This window comes from Vanacampus margaritifer, chromosome 5 (genome assembly GCF_051991255.1).
Source record: "Vanacampus margaritifer isolate UIUO_Vmar chromosome 5, RoL_Vmar_1.0, whole genome shotgun sequence".
Classification (NCBI taxonomy): domain Eukaryota; kingdom Metazoa; phylum Chordata; class Actinopteri; order Syngnathiformes; family Syngnathidae; genus Vanacampus; species Vanacampus margaritifer.
In genome coordinates, this window is record NC_135436.1 from 26495467 (window position 1) to 26515145 (window position 19679).

The 19679-nt window shown below is 41.6% G+C and overlaps 4 protein-coding genes and 1 long non-coding RNA gene across 5 annotated transcripts in view; 2 read left to right on the forward strand and 3 right to left on the reverse strand.

The window, feature by feature from the left end:
- Positions 1–13: 13 nt before the first annotated feature.
- On the reverse strand, positions 14–4987 carry LOC144051775 (cytochrome P450 2G1-like). Its single transcript, XM_077565179.1, has 9 exons — positions 4665–4987; positions 3882–4044; positions 3373–3522; positions 3022–3182; positions 2634–2810; positions 2406–2547; positions 1301–1485; positions 1083–1224; positions 14–312 (listed from the first exon to the last, which is right to left on the reverse strand). Exons 1-9 carry the CDS (start codon positions 4836–4838, stop codon positions 128–130), a joined length of 1479 nt encoding a protein of 492 aa, XP_077421305.1. The 5' UTR covers positions 4839–4987; the 3' UTR covers positions 14–127.
- Positions 4988–5058: 71 nt separating this feature from the next.
- Positions 5059–9182, reverse strand: LOC144051773 (cytochrome P450 2F3-like). The gene is made up of 9 exons (XM_077565178.1): positions 8942–9182; positions 8614–8776; positions 8403–8552; positions 8006–8166; positions 7677–7853; positions 7449–7590; positions 6666–6853; positions 6463–6604; positions 5059–5944 (listed from the first exon to the last, which is right to left on the reverse strand). Exons 1-9 carry the CDS (start codon positions 9116–9118, stop codon positions 5763–5765), a joined length of 1482 nt encoding a protein of 493 aa, XP_077421304.1. The 5' UTR covers positions 9119–9182; the 3' UTR covers positions 5059–5762.
- Positions 9133–14388, forward strand: LOC144051777 (uncharacterized). The gene is made up of 3 exons (XR_013294029.1): positions 9133–9267; positions 12230–13120; positions 14128–14388. It is a non-coding gene; the product is annotated as an uncharacterized LOC144051777 (long non-coding RNA).
- Positions 10239–15530, reverse strand: LOC144051776 (uncharacterized). Its single transcript, XM_077565180.1, has 5 exons — positions 15373–15530; positions 12838–13096; positions 12469–12502; positions 12205–12394; positions 10239–11649 (listed from the first exon to the last, which is right to left on the reverse strand). Exons 1-5 carry the CDS (start codon positions 15419–15421, stop codon positions 11288–11290), a joined length of 894 nt encoding a protein of 297 aa, XP_077421306.1. The 5' UTR covers positions 15422–15530; the 3' UTR covers positions 10239–11287.
- Positions 15531–18240: 2710 nt separating this feature from the next.
- axl (AXL receptor tyrosine kinase) overlaps positions 18241–19679 on the forward strand; it is a 29981-nt gene continuing 28542 nt past the window's right edge. Inside the window, exon 1 of the mRNA XM_077565945.1 lies at positions 18241–18801. Within this exon, the coding sequence (XP_077422071.1) occupies positions 18657–18801 (145 nt within the window). The 5' untranslated portion in view covers positions 18241–18656. The remainder of the gene's footprint in view (positions 18802–19679) is intronic.

The window sequence follows — 19679 nt, forward strand, 5'->3', positions numbered from 1 at the left end:
ACCAGACACTAAATAACGTCTGAATCCCAACTTTATTTTTCACATACAGTGTCAAAAAACAACTGATGAGCTAGACCGGATTACATACCATGGAAATCATACGCACTAGGTGGCGCTCATTGCGAAATCAAGAGCGAGGCGTGGCGACGATGTCGTACCTGCGCGGCACGTTAGCAAAGCTGCTGTACTCGGGACTCAGGTCCACGCCGTCGGGTCCGCCGGCATGAGAAAAGACAAAGTTCTGCAGAAGTGACACCAGGAAGAGGAAAATCTCCATGCGGGCCAACGACTCCCCGACGCACGCCCTTTTCCCTGACGGGACGAGCCACAAAGACAAGCAGGTGAGCTAACCTGATGTACGCGTCATTTCGTTTTGTGTTCCTAAGCTTGTCCTGTTCAGGATCATGAGTTGTATGCTTGTATTTTTTAAAGTGTGTTTTAAAACCTTAAGTGCTCTTAACTCATTCACTGCCGTTGACGGCTATAGACGTCAAAAATTCATTTAAACTATTTCTATTAGTTTCACTTTTTTCCCCCATTTTTGTTAGCAAGAGTATGAAAACCTAGAAAAAAAATGTATTGTACATTTAGAACAGATGTAAAATTTGTTGTTGATCTTGAGTTAACGAGTGAAGTCATGTGATTAATTACAATTAAATTTTTTTAAAAAAGATGAAAAATTAGGGGCGTCAGACGATAATTTTTTAAAATTGTAATCGATAAATCACAAATTTTATACGTATATACGTACCTACGTACGTATTTATACGTTCTAAATGTACAGTAAAAAAAATCTAGGTTTTCATACCCTTGTTAACAAAAGTGGAAAAAAAAACTACTAGAAATAGTTCAAAATTAATTTTTTACTTCTATAGCCGTCAATGCCAGTGAATGAGTTAACGCTATAAAAACATGACATTTAAAAAGTGTGTTTCTATAGCGCACATTTTACTTATTGCAGAGGTGGTCTGGAACGTAACCCCCAAGATTTGTAAGAGAACAAATAAACGATTGGATGAACAGTTGATGAATTTGAACAGCTGAGAGTGGGTCAAAGGTCACTTTTTGTGCACCCGTTTTACCTGCGGAGAACGGAAGAAACGCCGGATTCTTCTTGAAGTTGCCATTGAGGTCCAGGAAGTGTTGAGGGTTGAAGGTCCACGGTGTGGCCCACTGCTTCTCCTCTTTGAGCACCGAGTGTAACAAAGGGATGATTATTGTGTCCTGTGGATGACAAACACAAATGTTCATCATCATCATCATCATTATCTTCATCATCTGGATGAGATTTGACGCCGACCTTGGGAATGCGGTAGCCCCTGAAGGAAATGTCCCGGAGGGCGTAATGAGGAATGCCCATGGGCACGAGGTCCATCAAACGTTGGGCTTCGTGGAGGACGGCGTCAGTGAAGGGGAGGGACTTCCTGTCCTCCATAGCGGGACGACGTCGTCCGATCACGGTGTCGATCTCCTGCTGCATGCTCTCTGCCAGACGATGACAGTTAAGCCAGTGACTGAATGCCAAATTCAACTACAGTCAATTCTCAATATTTGCACAGTAATATCCAAGGTTATTATAATTAATGAAATAAAGCAAAAATTATCAAATATATGATATAAAAATGCTTTAAAAAAAATAAATAAAATTAGCTGAAAATATCTCACCTTTTTATAATCAACTCAAATTTTATAAAACTAACTAGTTAAAATGTTCTCTTTTTTTTTTATCTTTGTCAATTAATATCATACATGAGCTTTCGGGGTGAATTTTATTTATTTCGGTATTGCTGTACGTCCGTACAGAAGAAAGAAGGTCAAACAGTCGTTTGTGAATTGTAGTTCGCTTTATCACACTATAATTAGTGACCTTTCTTTCACTCAACAAATACCAATAAAAACTAAAATGAAGCATTTTCCCAATAAATAAAAAATAAGGAAAATTAACAAACCCTGCTCTATAAACCTAATTAAAACTAACGGAGGAAAAAAGTAAAATCAAGATGAAAACTAGCATAATGAAATATCCCCAACTATTATAACCCAGGTAACTCAATTTACTTCTTTTTTATGCGGTGTATTTCCACTTTAGGCCACTAGGTGGTGACAGTATTGCATATGTACAGTATTAGTAAATTTGAAAGAAGATCCCTACCATGTATGGTCGTCAACAACAAAATAAATTTAAATACTGATAGTAAAAAACAAATATTTTTGATCTGCTGGAAATGCGCTGTATTTATTTCAACTTTAACATCTCATCGTACCGCTGAAACTTTGAAGCTAAGTTTGCTAACAGTAGCCGCTAGCATCCTCTCTTGACTTTGTGTCACTCTTACTCAATCATAGGCTTTGGAAAAATTGACCACTTAGTCCTGGGTCTTTTGTGACAGCTTCCTGTGTCTGACCTTGGACTTTGGGGTATTTGATGAGCACGCTGAGGGCGAATCGGATGGTGGAGCTGGTGGTTTCTGTTCCCGCCAGGTACAGATTCAGCACCGTGGACACCAAGTTGTCGTAGTGAAACTCTGTGGCGGGGTTCTGTTTGTCCTAAAGACGCAAAGCAAAAAAGCCATGATTTCAAAAACAACAAAAACAGGATTTCGGACCGGGAAGCGGAGGTTTGGATTTGACACCTGATCCAGTCTGATCAGGAAGCAGTCGATGTAATCTCGAGGGCACCCGGGGCTCAGCGTGTTGCGGTGCTCCTCAATCTTCTCCGTGATGAAAGCTCTCAGCTCTTCAACCCAGGCAAACGTTTTGTGGTGCTTACCGGGCAGCCACTCCATCAACCGAGGGAAGACGTTGTACAGCTGTGATGGCAAGGAATGCAATAATGATATAATAAAAAATAATTTGCAAAAAAACGTTTTTAAAGTAATCAAAAATCCGAACATCCATTTTTGTCCAATTGGCGCTTGACGGCTTTTCCGTTTAAACTCCTCTCTATTCCTCCCTTCCTTAAAAACTGTCACGCACTCGCACAGGTGAGCACATTTTAAGAACCCGCTGTTTTTTTAGCACCTGCCCCCGGGGGCTGCTGCCGAATCTGATGGTCTCGGAGAGGATCTGCAGAAGGTGCAGGAAGTGCTCGTCGTCGTAGGCGAAGCGCTGACCAAACACCAGGCAGCAGATCACGTTGGACACGCTACAGCTCAGGAAGTAGCTCGGGTCGAAGGGCGTGGCTGGAGAACAAAAGGCTCATTAAAAACAGCCCATGAACGTACAGTGGACCGCTACCTCAATTATGTCCTATTAGCCAGGGATTTGGCGCCCCCTCATGGCATTTTATGGCATGACAAGAGTCAAAAAATATGCAGAGTGCAAATCGGCAGTCATTCACTATAGATAAATGGATAACTGTCTCCTACAAACCTTGGGTGGTGTTGAAGCGAGCCGCCAGGTGTTTGCTTTCCTCCTGGATCCACTCCTCTATCCCCTTGCGGCCCATCCCGAAGTCCCGGAGGGTCGTCAGGGTGAAGCGACGCAGTTGGCGCCAGCGCTCGCCGTTGCTGATAGCCAAACCTTAAATGGCACGTATTTACATACGGCGCATACAGTACAGTGGTACCTTGGCTTACAAAAGTGCCTCAAGTTTTTTATTCATCCATCTATCATCCCATCCATCCATCAAGGATTGATGATGGTACATCACAATTATATTAGGGCTTATATTGGCCCAAAGCTAATGTGGCGAGGAGTAATTATTTTAGTTTTATTGTCATGCCCCATATTAGGTACGTACTTTTTGAAATGATAGCGCAATCATTTCTTGCAAATCCTTTTGTGGACCCCCAATTGACAACTCATAGACCCCAGGAGGTTTTGGGGACCCCTGCTTGCAAACCGCTGTTTCAAAGGGTAACAAGTCTACAAAACGTTACCATAGCCTTTGGTGGCCCGGACCAGGAACGGAACCGGTCCTCTTCCGGTGAAGTCATCCGCTTGGTCTACAAGCGCTTCCTTGACGGTGTCGAAACCGACCAGGACAACGGCTCTCCGCCAGCCCAGATGCACGGTCAAGACTGGCCCGTAGCGCTTACTCAGCTGCAGATACAACACAAAATGCATTTATAATCAGTGTCAAATAGAATTCTATTTATCTATCTATCTATCTATTAGAGGTGGGAATCTTTGAATGTCTCATGATTCGATTCCAATTTTTGGGATTCAGAATCGATTTTCGGTTAGGGACGATTTTTTATTCAAAATGATTTGATTGACAATAATTTTTGCTTCAATCTATAGATGTGCAAGGAATTGTAATGATCTACTCCAGTCTGACTCGCTACTGCTAATTAGCGCGCTACTCGCGGCACTTTTATCACTCAAAAGAACGGCTCCACGCTGAAAAAAAAACTTTTACTTGATTAACTTGAGCGTGACTTTTTCCTTCTACTCTCTAATGTGGCTACAACTTAACAGTGTATTAGACTGCGTGGAACCACACTGCCCCTCAGTGGCCAAACCGGGTACAACATGAACAAGGCAAGACAGTATAAAATTATTTTAATAAAATCGTTTTTGGGACATTTAAAATCCATTCTGAATGCTGAAAGGCATCCTAGGAAAAATGGATCAAAACAGTATGAGAAGCCCTACAATGGAGGAGTAAAAATAAACTGCACAAAAAGTAGACGCCTTCTATTCCAATTGTTGTTGCTCACCTCGAGGAAGGTTTTAAAAGGCGCTTTCTTGTCCAGCTGGTGCAGGTTTCCAACGAGAGGAAGACGAGGAGGTCCTGGAGGGAGTAAAGTCGCTGTCAAGTTGCTGCGATGCTGCTTAAGTAAGCACAGACACAGCAAAAGCACAATTCCGCCCAAAAGCAAAACAAGATCCATGCTTGCTGCTCTCCCGTCGTCCTGCGGCAGATCTCAGGTCAGCAGACTAACCCGAAAGCACCTTTATCCCACATTCGTGCTGCAAGCTACATTGTAGTGTTAAAAACAACAACAAACAAATCAGATTTGAACATTGCCTTGGGTGTCAACGCCCACTTTCAGACTTTGTTTTGCACAGACCTCCAAACGTGCAGTAATAATAGGCTACAGATTAACGCCATTCACAACTGGAGCCGCCACAATGTTTATTGTTAAACAAATGTGTTTGAATAACATTTGAACACAGTTTAAATGAGTGGTTACGTGACTACTGAAATTGAGGAAGTGATAAGAGACACAGTAAGGCGGGTTTGAGGATTTGGCGGCAATATAGCAACTGGCCCACAGAGGGCGCGCGAGACACAGCCGACACATCATTAGGTACACCTGGACATTCCGATACATCGATCATGAATATATGTATACTATACTACAATATATGTTTTGCTATGCATGATTTGTATTTGATTTTTTTTAAAGCATATTCCTTTTCCATGTTTTGTAATACTTCCAGTGATTTAAATGAATAGTTTTCATTAGAAAATAATAATATATTTAAAAAAAAAAAAATATATATATATATATATACCAGTAGCTAATAATAACTTGTTTCGACTCTAATATCATAGTGTAACTTTATCTTGGAAAAGTATTGCTTTATTTTTGTCAGATTTAAAAAATATATATATTTATTTGTTATTGTGACAGTAGAGTTTTTTTTCTTTCTTTCAAAAATACAATAGCCACACGCTTCATTCCTATCACATTTCACATGCAAGGTTTATGAGGAGGCTCCTTTGAAATTTTCTCCCTGGATCCAAAAGAGCGGCTGCATTCAAAATGAATAGCGAATTCTCTGATTGGCTGATTGGGAGGCGGTCGGTGTCAGCGTGGCGTGGCGACGAGCTGGTGTCGACGCGGCATATTGGCGAAGCTGGTGTACTCTGGGGTCAGGTCCACGCTGTCGGGACCTCCCGGGCAGGAGAAGCTAAAATGTTGGAGTAGCGTCACAAGGAAGATGAACAATTCCATGCGAGCCAGAGACTCGCCGACGCAAGCTCGTTTTCCTGGGAGGGCACACACACACACACACACACACACAAGATAGCAACAAATGGAATCCTCTCTGTCTTGTTTGTCTGGATCTGATTGCAGCATTTGATAAGGTGGACTACAGACAGTATTCTGTTGGCTCTTTTGCAGCACCAGGTGGACATTAGTGGTAGTGCTCTTGAGTGGTTTAGATCCTATTTGGCTGACGGAACTTTCCATTTTAGCCTCGGGTGCTCTCTGTCCCGCACAGCCTCACTGGTGTTCCACAGGGTTCTATTTTAGGGCCCCTCCGGTTTTCATTCTTTTTCCGATATGACCCAAGGCTGAGTCCCGCACAGCCTCACTGGTGTTCCACAGGGTTCTATTTTAGGGCCCCTCCGGTTTTCATTCTTTTTCAGATCACAACCAAGACTCCTCCATATTTTAATATTTCTGAAACAAGGCCCGCCTTCTGATCCAGAATTACACGATACTCTTGAAATGTCATCGTAGCCTTCTCAGAGTGAAGACACCCGTTGCCAGTGGCACATACCTGCCGCGAAAGGCATGAACGCCGGGTTCTTCTTAAAGTTGCCGTTGTGGTCCAGGAAGTGTTGCGGATTGAAGGACTGAGGCTCGGCCCATTGCGTCTCGTCTTTCAGCACAGAGTGCAACATGGGCACGATGATGGTGTTCTGTTGAAGACTGACATTAAGACAACAAGAACCCAACCAGTACGTGAGGGCTGAGGGCTACCTTGGGAATGGTGTAACCTCGGAAGGAGATGTCACGGAGCGCGTAATGCGGCAAACTGAAGGGCACGATATCCAGGAAGCGCTGCACCTCGTGGATGACGGCGTCCGTGAAGGGCAGCGACTTCCTGTCGCCCATGTTGACGCAGCGCTCTCGTCCAATTACTGTGTCGATCTCCTGTTGCATTTTTTCTGCACAAAACAACCACCCAAAAAACACGCAAGTTGCTTTTTTTGTCTGTCAGACATTCATGTCATGGAGAGATCTTCAAACAAGATGAATTTCATTTTTTTTTTCATTAGACAAATATTTTTTGGGGTTAGGAGAAGTTTTCTTAACTCATTCATTGCCATCGACGGCTATAGACGTAAAAAATTCTTTTAAACTATTTCTATTAGTTTGACTTTTTTTTTCACTTTTACCGTCACGAGTATGAAAACCTAGACTTTTTTTTTATTGTAAATTTAGAACAGATATAAAAAATTGTGATTAATTGTGAGTTAACTACGATTAAAAATTTTAATCATAGTTGACTCACGATTAATCACAAATTTTAAATCTGTAATAAAAAAATTCTAGGTTTTCATAAAAAATGAAATGAAATGGATTTTTTTTTTTAACTAATAGAAATAGTTCACATGAATTTTTGACGTCTATAGTCGTCAATGGATTGAATTGCCTTCAAAAACCAACAAGTGTCCATTTGTCTCCATTCAACTTTTTACAGATCACATTTTTAGCTCTTAGGTGCTAGCCATTTATCTTTGTCCTTGCGGGAGCTTCAACCTTGTACTCCGGGATGCTTGATGAGCACGCTGAGGGCGTATCGGATGGTGGAGCTGGTGGTTTCGGTTCCCGCCAAGAAGAGATTCATTACTGTGGCCATCAGGTTCTCGTAGAAGAACTCAGTGGACTCGTTGTGCTTCTCCTGAGGGAACAAATGTGGTTACAACTGGTCTACCAAAAAAAAAAACAGTCAACATTCCAGGGGCTCGTCGATCAGTTCTTTCCGACCTGTTGGATGCGGTTGAGGAAGCAGTCGATGTAGTCTCGGGGCGCGTCGGGCTCGAGGGAGTCTTGGTGCTGCTGGACCTTCTCCTCGATAAAAGATCTCACAACTTCGATGTAGCCAAACACCTTGTGATGACGACCGGGAAGGCACTCGGTCAGCCACGGGAAAAGGTTGTACATCTGTGGAAGAATCCAGTTGTCGATATACTGTAAAGTACTCACAAAAAGTTTGATATTGGATTTTGGGGTGAAAATTTAGGATCGAGCTAAAATGCACTATAGCTAGCCTTTATAGGTGAATTTAATTTAGGATAAACTGGAGTGACACTCACCTGTCCAAGAGGGCTGGCTATAAACTGTACCATTTCTGAAATAATGGCGAGCATCCGCAGGAAGTCGGCGTCCTCGTAGTCAAAGCGTTGGCCAAAGACCAGGCAGCAAACCACATTGGACACAGTGCAGCTCAGCAGGAATGAGGGGTCGAAGGGGGCGGCTGGGAAAAAAAAAATGAAAAAGGGCATCGACATGGAGTTTGTACACTGATGACATCATCAGAGGCAGCCAAGGGCTTTGTATTATGTAAGGAATGAACTGTTTTCAATAACACAGCAACATAATCCATTTCAAAATGACTTGAAGATCTGCATTCAATGGATTGTGGACCTCAAGATTAGGGTCCGGGGACCCTATTTGGAGTCAGGTAATTGCCACGGAGATTTCCAAAAGCACCTTTGTAAGTCTCAATGCGGGCCGTCATGTGTTGGCTCTCCTCCTGGATCCACGCTTCCATCCCTTTGCGGCCCATTCCGAAATCTCGGAGCGTGGTCAGGGTGAAACGCCGCAGCTGGCGCCAGCGCTCGCCATTTGCGATGCCCAAACCTGACAAAAGGAAGCCCATTTTGGCAGCGCATAGAAGTCAACTTTTTGGGGCGCAACTCACCGTAGCCCCTGGTGGCTTTGTGGATGAAGGGAAGCTGCATTCTGCCAGTGAAGTCGTCGGCCCGGTCCACCAGAGCCTCTTTGACGGCCTCGTAACCCACCAGGACCACCGTACGCTGCCAGCCCAGATGCACTGTTATCACCGGGCCGTACGTTTCACTCAGCTCCATAAAAAAAAAAAAAAAGAAGTCACATTTTCAAGAAACGGTGTCATCATGAAATGTTGAATCATACCTGCTATTTAGGGTTTATAAAAACAAAAAAAGATTATTTTTCCAACTCATTCTGCCCTAGATTGAAATAACATTAAATGCGTGAAATCATCTCACCTTAAGGAAGCTTTTAAAAGGAAGGTGTTTGTCTATTTGTGGCAGGTTTCCGACGAGAGGCAGTGCGAGCGGGCCCGGAGGAAGCCCCCCCTTCCCGCCACTCTTCTTTTTGCCGTTCAGTAACCACAACAGAGCCAGCAGGACCCCCAGCAGCAAGACGGCCACGGAGAGATCCATGACGGACGCTCACACGGACGGCAGACGAATTCTCATTCGGGATGACTTTCGCCCGCTTTGTATCGACCGGAACAATCAAGTGAAGTTTGACCTCAACCAACACGGACGGGCCAGAACACGCCTTTCGCTTACACGTCAGGTGATCTCAGGTCAGGAAGATTCAAATGATTACTTTTAATTTTTTTTTTTAATGTTGCATTGAGATGAGAGTACATTATTTTTTTAGAGGTGGGGTATACGCCTCTGCAGAGGAGCCATTACACCTTGCACACTCTCAGACAATGCCACCTACTGTAGTGGATGTGCAATTACATTTTATCCATCCATCCATCATCTACCGCTTATCCGGGTTCGGGTCGCGGGGGCAGCAGCTTTAGCTTTACATTTTATGTATTTATGTATTTTTTTTAATTATTTTTAATTATTTTTATTTTTTTCATTTTTTTCATTTTTTTATTTTTTCATTCATTTTTATTTATTTATTTTTTTTAAAATTTTTATTTCTTTATTTACTTACTGTTTTTAGGTATACTATCTTGCTATACAAGATTAAAGTCTTATTTATCCAGGTTTAAAAGTCTTAGTTTTGGAGAAAAAGACAGACTTTATTTTCCCAAATTATTATTATTTTTTAATTTATAATATGACATTCAATAAAGTTGCTTTTATGATGTAAAAAAAAAAAAAATCATGCTATACGACAATAAGGTTTTAGGTCTCAGAGGTAAAAATTCTTGATGAGTTTAAAAACATCTAATTTATTGAGGAGAATCATTTTCTATCTTTGAAATAACAAAGAGGCTTAACCTGCCCATGCATCGAACGAGGGCTTGACCTTATTTCCGTCGTCATCGTCTCGCTCAATCAAATCTGAACTGTGAGATCCGACACGTGAGCCAGTTACATAATGCATCAAAATATGGAATCAATAAATAGAGATTATAGCAGCAATACTGCATGGAAATTGTTGCTTTTGTGTGAGTGTGTGTATATATATTTTTTCACTAGTGCATTTGTAATGGTTGTCAATCATACCCGTGCCAGCCCGTTGCCGCCCCATCCCCCACTACAGTAAACATGCGATCGTGTGTTTGCTTGTCAGAAAACCACAAACTAGTATTGCACAGCTTTTAATATAAAATGGAGGGAACGTCTCATGTTCAACAGAAACACCAAAGGGGGGATGTTTAGACCCAAAAAAAAGACCAAAGGCTCCAGCACAACAAACGGAAATGGAAAATGGTTGGATCGTGAATGATTTACCTGAGGTGCGTCGGCATATCAAGCCAGGAAGAACGCCGGCATTCATTTCGTATTCAAGGGGAACCAAAACCCAAGATGCCAAAATGTTAAAACTTCAAATGTGCGTATCTTCTTTATCATCTCTCTTAAAAAAAAAAGCATTTAGTCTAAAAATTACATTTAAAACATGACTTCTACTCACATTTTATATTTTTTTCTGTCCCGCCCCGCAAGTGTTTGAATTAGCGAATTATTTCGCTGCCCGTGATGATAAATTATTCTGTTTAATTCTTATTCCACAAACCCAATATTAATCAGAATACAGTACTGTGTTTTGGCTAATGCTGGCCCATGCAATTGCTTTAAAAACTTTTGGGTTTAGTTCCCCTTTAAGAAGACATTTTAAAGCAGTGTTTCTCAAATGATTGTCCCCCGAACCCTCAGGAGTTCCTAAATTGTAGTTTAAGAGTCCTTAAAAATAATCCAACAAATTATGTTTTATCATTTAAAAAAAGCGCATACCTCAAGGCGCCAGACCAAGGACGTGGATCTGGACTTTTAGGTGAGCCCCAAGCCTTTTGGGGCTCCGTATGAAGCCCCGCCCACTCCCTTTGATTGATAAAATATTGATTATGTGGGTGTCTTGTGGCTAACATTGTTTCATCATTTGTGGCTGGATAAAAAAAAAAAAAAATACAAATAAAATTTTTTTTTTTTCAAAATTTCATGTTGACGTTGCAGAACCTGTTCACTTTTTCCCCTAAATTTAGGCAACTGTTTACTACCTTTGATCGTTTAGAGCTACACATGGCAATTACAATGTTGAATAAGCTTTAATATTACGAGGTGGTCTTTGATAGAATTATTCCCCTGGACCCCAAAAGTTTGAGAAGCCCCGCGTTAATCTCCCGCCAACACAAGCGTCATCTAAAAGGCAAACCCCCCGCAGTCAAACGCGTCAAAATCGGAGTCGCCCTCAAAGTCGAAGCTGTTGAAGTGCGTGTCGGAGTCCACGTCCTGGCCGCAGGCGTGAAACGAGCCCCCGGCCGGCATCTCCGAGAAGCCCCCCGAGCCGGCGTGGACCATCTCTGGCGCTCTGCCGACCAACGGCGAAGACGGCGAGCAGGAGTTGAGGTAGCCCAGGGCCGAGGAGGCGGCCGCCCCGCCCATCAGCAGGCACACCGCCCGCACCGCCCGGGCGTCGCTGCTATTGCCGTGGCGAAGACAATCCGACACCCGGTGAGGGGGGGCCACCGAGACGCTGCGTTGGGGTCGCCGGGGGCCGCCAACTGATGGGAAAGTGAGAAGAGTCGTATTTATGCTCAAGTGTGATCAAAATCCATATTGTATTGAACATTTTGTTTTGGTATCTACAAAAAAATTAAAAAATTGGCAATATAACTTTGCCCATCTTTCAATTGTACCAATTTGTAATTTGGTACTGATTGGATGAATTATAAATTAAGTGCAAAGCTTGCAAATGTCCAAATTGGACTACTTTCTAGTCAACATTTTTGTGCATCTCATAGTTATACATTATGAATTTTATTCGTTAGCTAATTCGCTAGTAAACTGTTATGAAGCCTGCAAAAATCGCCATAAAATAAACACTTAACTTGCCACTTAGCAGCAAAATGGCCGCCTTCCTGTTCGTTTGCCGGCTTGGGTTTCTGAGACTTTTTTGTGCATCTCAATGTGATAGACATGCCTCTCCAATTTTTGTTTTGATTTCTGATACTTTTTTTTTGTTGTTTTGGATAACTCTAGGAAAGCAAATGTCCAAAACTAAGCAACAAAAAATGCTCACTTCCTGTTTGTTTTAATTCTCATGTCCAAAAACTGACCTTGACTGTGACCTCTCTCTCTCAGTGAGCCGCCCCTCTCCGTGACGTGTGCCGACGGCGGCGGGGTACCCTCGCTCGGTCGGGGCGAGCCGGGGTCCTTGTCGCTGGCGGAGTCGGGCAGCGGGTCCCTGTCGATGATGCAGCGTGTGATGCTACGCTGCCTCTGCAGGCTGGCAGGTGACATGACACCCTGGAAACCGACACAGACCACCATGGCTAGTAAAAGATGTCAGTGCAAGATGAAACAAAAACGAAAACACTCACCTCTCTCACTTTCCTGATCAGCTTCAGCCACAGACTGCAAAAGGGAAACGTGACAAGTCATTTTGTTTGAAGGTCTACGTTTTGATGCATTTCTGTGTAGATGGCACTGTTTGTCATTTTGAATTAATTTTACATTTAATACAAGCAGTGATAATAGTGGATATAGAAATTAATCATTTCTGCTTTCCTCTCACACTATTTGCTTAGTGGGCGTGGCTAACTTATGATGTTGTTGTTTTTTTGCCAATGGCCAATCATGATGGAGTCTGGGGAAATCTGCCTAGCAACAAGTGTGAGTTATGAGGCCCTCTATACAGTCTATTGACTGAGTATAGAAAATGGGCGAAAGGATGTTGCGGCGAGACCCACGCGCAGTCATCCGGGTTGTCGGCGAGCATCAGCAAAAATTTGCTCTGCTGCATAATGAGGGCGAAGCAGCAGTCCCTGCGGCCCCCCGCCGGCAGCCTGGGCAGGTCCAGGATCTCGCGGCCCTCCACGATCATCTCGCAGTGGCTCTGCAGGTCCACCACCTGGTCGGGCGGGGACTCGCCGTCTCGGCACACCAGCAGGCTTCCCTCCACGCTGAGAACCACGTACTTGTCCTTCCACTGCTTGAACATGAAGCCCCCTGTCGGAGGAATTGGAACAGACTGTGAGTGGCTTCATTTTGATCTTTTTACACCAGAAATGGCAACAGTTTTGTTTGTGTTTTTGTTAAGGAAAAATGTTGATTAGTAACATAATTTTATAGAATGTGTGTATATATATATATATATATATATATATATATATATATAAAATAATAACTTGCGCAACATGATTGTGGTGTGCCCACTTGGGCCACCAGGAGGCAGTATAATACAGTCAAGCAGACAAATGATGAAAAAAAAGTACACTTACTACAACTGTAAATGACTCGAAAGATGAAAAATATTATATATGCCAGTGAGCACTTTTATATGATCTGTCTACATATATTGTTGACCTATTTCTATTTAAATATCCGTTGCTATAAGTTTTGTAGAATCATGACCATCGACGCTAACTGTTAGCTTGTCAATGGCATATTTCATTCATGCTAGCTTTAAGCTAGTGGGCCGTTCTTTCGTCATTTTCCATAGAGGTTAAATAATGCGTATACATGTACGTCCGTGAGCGTTGTTATATGATGTCATCATTAGCATGTAAATGGCACTTTGTGAGCTTTAAGCTAAATTGACTTTTGTAACTTCATTAAGGCAAAGTTGTGACGTGTGAAAGTAAATTTAAACTTTTGATTAATTAAAAGTGCTGCTTTTTGTGAACTGAGTTTAACGCAATAAAAATTTTCAGTATTAAGAGATTAAAGTCGCTTTTTTTTTAGGAACACACTTCATAACAGTAGACGAATAAAGTATTTCACAATGTAGCCATTTATAATAATCTTAATGTCAATTCAACAAAATTACCACATGGACCCCTAAATTCCTTAAAAAAAAAGACTATTTCCAAAAGCAAAGAGTAATAAAAAGAAAAAGAAAAAGGAATATTACAGCTTATGTCCCCCTGGGTCCCGCTACGCCAATTTGAGAACCACCGTCCTGTGTGTATATACATGGCTATTGTTTAACAAATCTACCATGACTAACTCTCTGACAACACAATGCTGTCCATTTCCAGGATAGGGCACACGTGACAACGTCAGACTGCGAGCGTTCCAGACAGACCTTCATCCTGTAATAGCCATGATGATGAAGATCCGCTCTACTTCTCTACGTGGAGGATTAAACATGAATGGGATTTGACAAAAAGCGAGAGCGGAGAGACAGAAAGGTTTGACTTAAAAGCATGTAGGCAAAAGTATTAGGATTCACGTCGCTGTTCACTTCATCCGGTGCTTCCAAATTTATGAACTAAGACTTTTGGCCAAATAGTGCTGTAGTGTCCTTATATGGGGTGTCCAAAAAGTCTCTTTAAAATTTCAAGAAATGTATTACAAAAGCATGGAATGAGTAACACTAATGCACCATCATTTTTTATTTATGTATTTTTTTTAGAGCATAAACGCCATGATATATCGACCGATATTTTCAAAATGAAGTTAGTGTGTTTTTGTCATGTGTCTGCAAAGTGCTAGGTTGCAATGTTCTCATCCTGACAAAATGAATGATGAGATTAGTCGGGGTGGGACAGAAGTGTCTAAAGTCAGACTCATGTCATCATCAAAAAAACACCCAAAAAAACAAGGGAGTGACCACACTCAGAGACATTTTGACCTTCAGTTTACTGCCACTTAACCTTTCAGTCCAGTAGCTAATGCTAATGCTGAACATGTTGAGCAACAGATTGAACCCAAATAATGCACAAGACATGTTGACTGACAATGTAACAGTACTCAGTCATATATTATTTATCCTCTGCAAAGAATGGCTTATATTAGTGTCTTACTGATGATCTGAGAGGAGTTGAGATGTCTCAATGTAATTAATTATATTTAACTGTGTCCCTACTGTATTTTTTTTATTTTTTATTAAGTACAATATTATGGAGTATTACAACTTTTTAATATTTTTTTTTTTGGGGAGGCTAGAACAGATTAATGGCATTTGCATTCATTTCAATGGAAAAAGATATGAGATGTATTTTTTGGAGTGCCATTGAGGTCACCAAAATACACTTTATCATGATATTGACCCTATGCTATTTCAAATGCCAGCCAAGAATTCTAACATTAGCATGTAGCAACATTGAAAGACTCTTTTTTTTTTTTTGGGCAGAAACACACTCAAACACAGTTCAAATTGAATCCGATGCCGAAATGACCCATGCGGCCTCTGAACGCACTCGTTTATGACATTAAGATATTGAATTACGGCCTCTGAGACGACACAGGATTGTAGAGTGAATGTCCGCCGAGCAGCCTACCGTATTTCTTGAGGTAGCCTCGGTGAACGCCGCCAACTGTATTATTCATGGCTGCTCCAAAAGTATACAAATGAAGGCCAGAACACGGGACGCTGGAAAATAGGGTAAAAGAGAGCGAGAGAGAAAGAGAAAGAGCGAGAGGGAATAATCCCCACGATTTAGGCCCTTCCTTTTTTACTCCTGATGCTTGTGGCGGGACGACATCCACAATCATCCTGTTACCCCAGCAGATTAAAACAGGGATTATCAAGCGGGCTACAGATGGAGGCCAGTCACCATCAAAATATATGCATCTATACATTGGTTGTTGTCGTCCGCAGTGCCCACTGTTGCCAGTTCCTCTGGTGTTTATTCACCACCAATATGTCAGGCTGGATCCGATCCACAGAATCAGAATCTTGGCCTTGGTTTCGGAGGTGACGGCCATCTTGGTTCTGGGACCCCTAGTCAATATTTGGTACAGATAAACTGTGATGTGCTGCACCGTTTCCTGGACTTCATTTCGCTATCCTGCACCCGGGTCCTGTCTGATGTGATAAAACCCGGCCTCTATAGAGCTTCGACTCTCTGCTGTCTTTCAGTTCAGCCTTTTCCAGACACTGTTGTATTTTCTGGATGTCAACCAGAGGTAGAGGTTTGTCTTTCCATGCATGACTGTCCATCTGGCTCCTTCTCCTTATTGGGCTTCTGTTGCATTCACGAAGCAGGGCCATCATCTTGTTCTATTTTTGGAGGCCTGTAGTTTCCTCCTAGATAGTAAAACAGAACTGTAGTGAGCTGCACACATGAACAATTTTAATAATAACCATATTTGGTGTGTATGACACATTTAATTTGTTGCTTTTTTTGGTCACATAATTAGATAAGTATTGATTCGGAACTGCTGAACAATAATAATGATAATTCTAAATAACTGTGATGTGATTGTGGCGGTATTAAGTTGGATTAATTCAATATTGAAATATTTTCATTGTGTCAAAATCCAGAAAATCTCATGCAACATGTGCCACTGGACTCCTAGTGCCAAGTGCAAATGTTTTTTTTGTATCCTCTTGTCACTGCCTGTAAAAGTAATATATGGAGATGATCTTCTGTTTTTACGTGTGAATAATGAAAAACAGACGCGCTCTCTCTCTATTTTTTTTTCTTTTTGAAAGCCAGTAGCCATTACTCATCACAGTTCTCGCGAGCTAAACTGAACACATGTACGACAGTAAAACCAAACAGATGTTTCTGCGCTGGCTACACATTCGGCTCTCACGATACAAAATCGTTGGGACAAAAAGAAAAATATTACTATTATTATTCTTATTATATTTTAACATTATTATTATTATTATATATTATTATTATTTATTGAATTTAAAAAACATTGCACATTACTTTTTGCAGTTAATGTTATTGCATAACAGTGGTAAAAATAATAGTCACCCACCATCAGGGGGCGCAAGAGTCTCTGAATCCTCAGGGCTCTGTGGTCACGTGTTAAGCGGACCCTGTGACGTCTCAGCAGGTTTGGAGGGTGGCGGGCAGGCTGTTTGACTGCAAATAGAGGTTGGATTTCATTGTGTGCCCAAAGTTTCCTGTGTGTAACTAACAGTTTTGTTTTGGTGTCCGGGCCTGATAACCTGACTGGCGCAACAATGTGCTTTCAAACCTCTTAATCCACTTTACCCTCGCCGCCAAATCCTTGTAAATCTTGCAATCAGGAATGCCCACACACACATTGGAAGTCTCAAAACACCCCTCTTTCTTGTCCACGACTCCCCCACCTTACCTCACCCCCCCCCCTCCCTCCTCCCTACTTCCCTGCTCCTATCTGGGAGCAGCGCCTGGCGCTCCAATTGAAAAGGCCGGCCTGTATACAATGAGGCTCTTTTAAAGGGCCCCGGGGCCATTCTTAAAGGGCCCAATCTGCAGGCCCCCGGCGTGGGAACGAGAAGGGATGAGGGGTGTAGGGGCTGAGACACACAAAAGAAAGACACAACAAACATAGCAGTTATTGATTAAAGTCACGTGACCTGTACACGGTCAAGTGCGACACCTCCTTAAAAGGGGAGTTAACAGTTTTATTTGTATTATTAAAAAAATAATAATAATCACCATGCTTGAGGGAGAAATGGGCTCCATGATTTCCCAATACTATTTGAAACGCGGACTCATCAGACCGCAGTTTTCGGAAGTGTTGCGGAGCTCTTGTGGCAATATCCTGTTAATGCAGTGCTGAGGTCACAAAGGTCACCGGCATTCTATGTTGGTTTTTGGCCTTTCCTCCAGATTCTCTAAATCTCTTTGATGATATTATGGACCCTTAGATGATGAAATCCTGAAATTTGTTGCAAAATAAATGTTCTTTAACTGTTGGACTGTTTGCTCACGTAGTTATTCACCTCGCCTCATTCATGCTAGTGAACAACTGAGCTTTTGGGGAGTGCTCCTTTTTATACCCAATCATGACTCTCACCTGTTTCAAATGAACCCGTTCACCTGTCTAATATGTTTTTTGAGCATGTGTCACTTTTGGGGTGAAAGTGTTGCAGGCAACAAAGTCCAAATGAGACAATATTTGTTTAATTTGAGCTTTAATCAGAGGAAATCAATTATTTTCATGTAATAGAGGATTAGCAACCACTGCGTTGATGTCTTTGATTATCATCAGAAAGGTTTATTTTTTTTTATATATTTTTTTTTAGTTACATTTCTCTTTTAAGATTAAAGCACTTTAATTATCATCAGAAAGGTTTTTTTTTTTTTTTTTAAAGTTAAATTTCTCTTTTTACGTTTTACTCTCGCCTTTGAATGTTTTGAAGTTTTGACGCTGCTTGGGCGGAGCTTAGTTCCAAGTTAGTTCCAAGTTGACCAACTCGACTGGGTGGTTCGGTTCAGGGGAACCTCCGTGGTGCAATTAAAAAGCCGATTGTGTGTGCAGACAATCAGCAGCCTGCGGGGGCTCGGGCATCCTCGGAAGAAAAGAAGGAGGAGGAGGACGACGGAGAAGACAAGGAGGAGGGTGCAAAGAAGCTGACTTGTGGAATTTGAGTCCTGCTTCGAAAGAGGAGGAGGAAGAGGAGGAGGAAGGCGGGAGTGGAGGAATGTACGTGCGCTGTGTCGGAATCGCACATTACAAACAGTCGCTCGCTAAAGTGGACTAAAAGTTGACTTGGAGTTTATTTTGGTTGACTTGTGATCTCTTTTTTTTTTTTTTTGGGTGGGGGCAGCAAGAGGACTTGGTTCGCGTGGCGGACGACTTTCTCCCACTTTGAAAAGTGCGACAGGATGAAGAGATGATGGGACGACAGAGGGCGATGACTCAATCGAAAAAGGAGCCGACTTTTCGGGGGGGACCGTTCGGCTCTTGTGGGTTCGTCTCGCTTCTGGTGTTCGTCTTGGTGGTCACCTGTGGCTCGGGGAAGGTGGCTTGCCTGCGAGGTAAGCAAAAGGGAGAAGCGCTCCAGCTTCTTTACTTTCGTTCTTTTCCCCCCTCCTTTGTTTTTTTTTCCATGGCGAAGCTCGTAAAGAGAAATGAGCTGGGGAAGTCAATTAGCTTTGGTTGGACTTCAAAGGAGGAGGAGAAAGTTGTGGATGAGGGTGAAGAGGAGCGGCAGGTAAACATCTGGATAGTCTAGCTCCAGAGGCTGCAGCGTCCCTGTTTAATATTAATAAAGTATCATAAATATGAAATAATGAAAACATTTGAAAACAATATTCACGTGTAAATACTATTTAAAGTATTTATACTCAGTTAAAAAAAAGCAGAACATTTGAAAGTTGAATATAAAAATATGTAAATAGAAATAATAAAATGTGTATAAGCATATACAAACTACATTTTTACATAATTTTTTAGACGTAATTATTCACTTTCATATTGGGTTTTAACGCATTTTTTTTGTTGCTTTGTTTCGAATGCTTCTGTTCAGTTACATCATTTATGTATTTCTTTGACATTTTATTTAATAGCCCATGTGTTTTTGTGCTTTCATGTGTTGTTGCACTTTAATTTTATTTTGCAGCATCACAGCTACGACTTAATGGAGGATTTAATGATAAATAGTGCATTTTATAAAATAAAAATTAGCATAAATATATCAAGTATCGTTTAATGCATAAAATGGAAGATATATATAGAAATAAAAATACATTTATGACAACTAAGTATATAAAAAAAATAAGACAACAGTTAAACATTAGATTAGTAAAATGTAGACTTGTTTTAGTATGCCTAAAATATGTCAAAGTAAATAAATATCTAAAAATATTTATATTAAAGCTTTTTCACATTTTTTACTTTTAAGACTTATTCAACT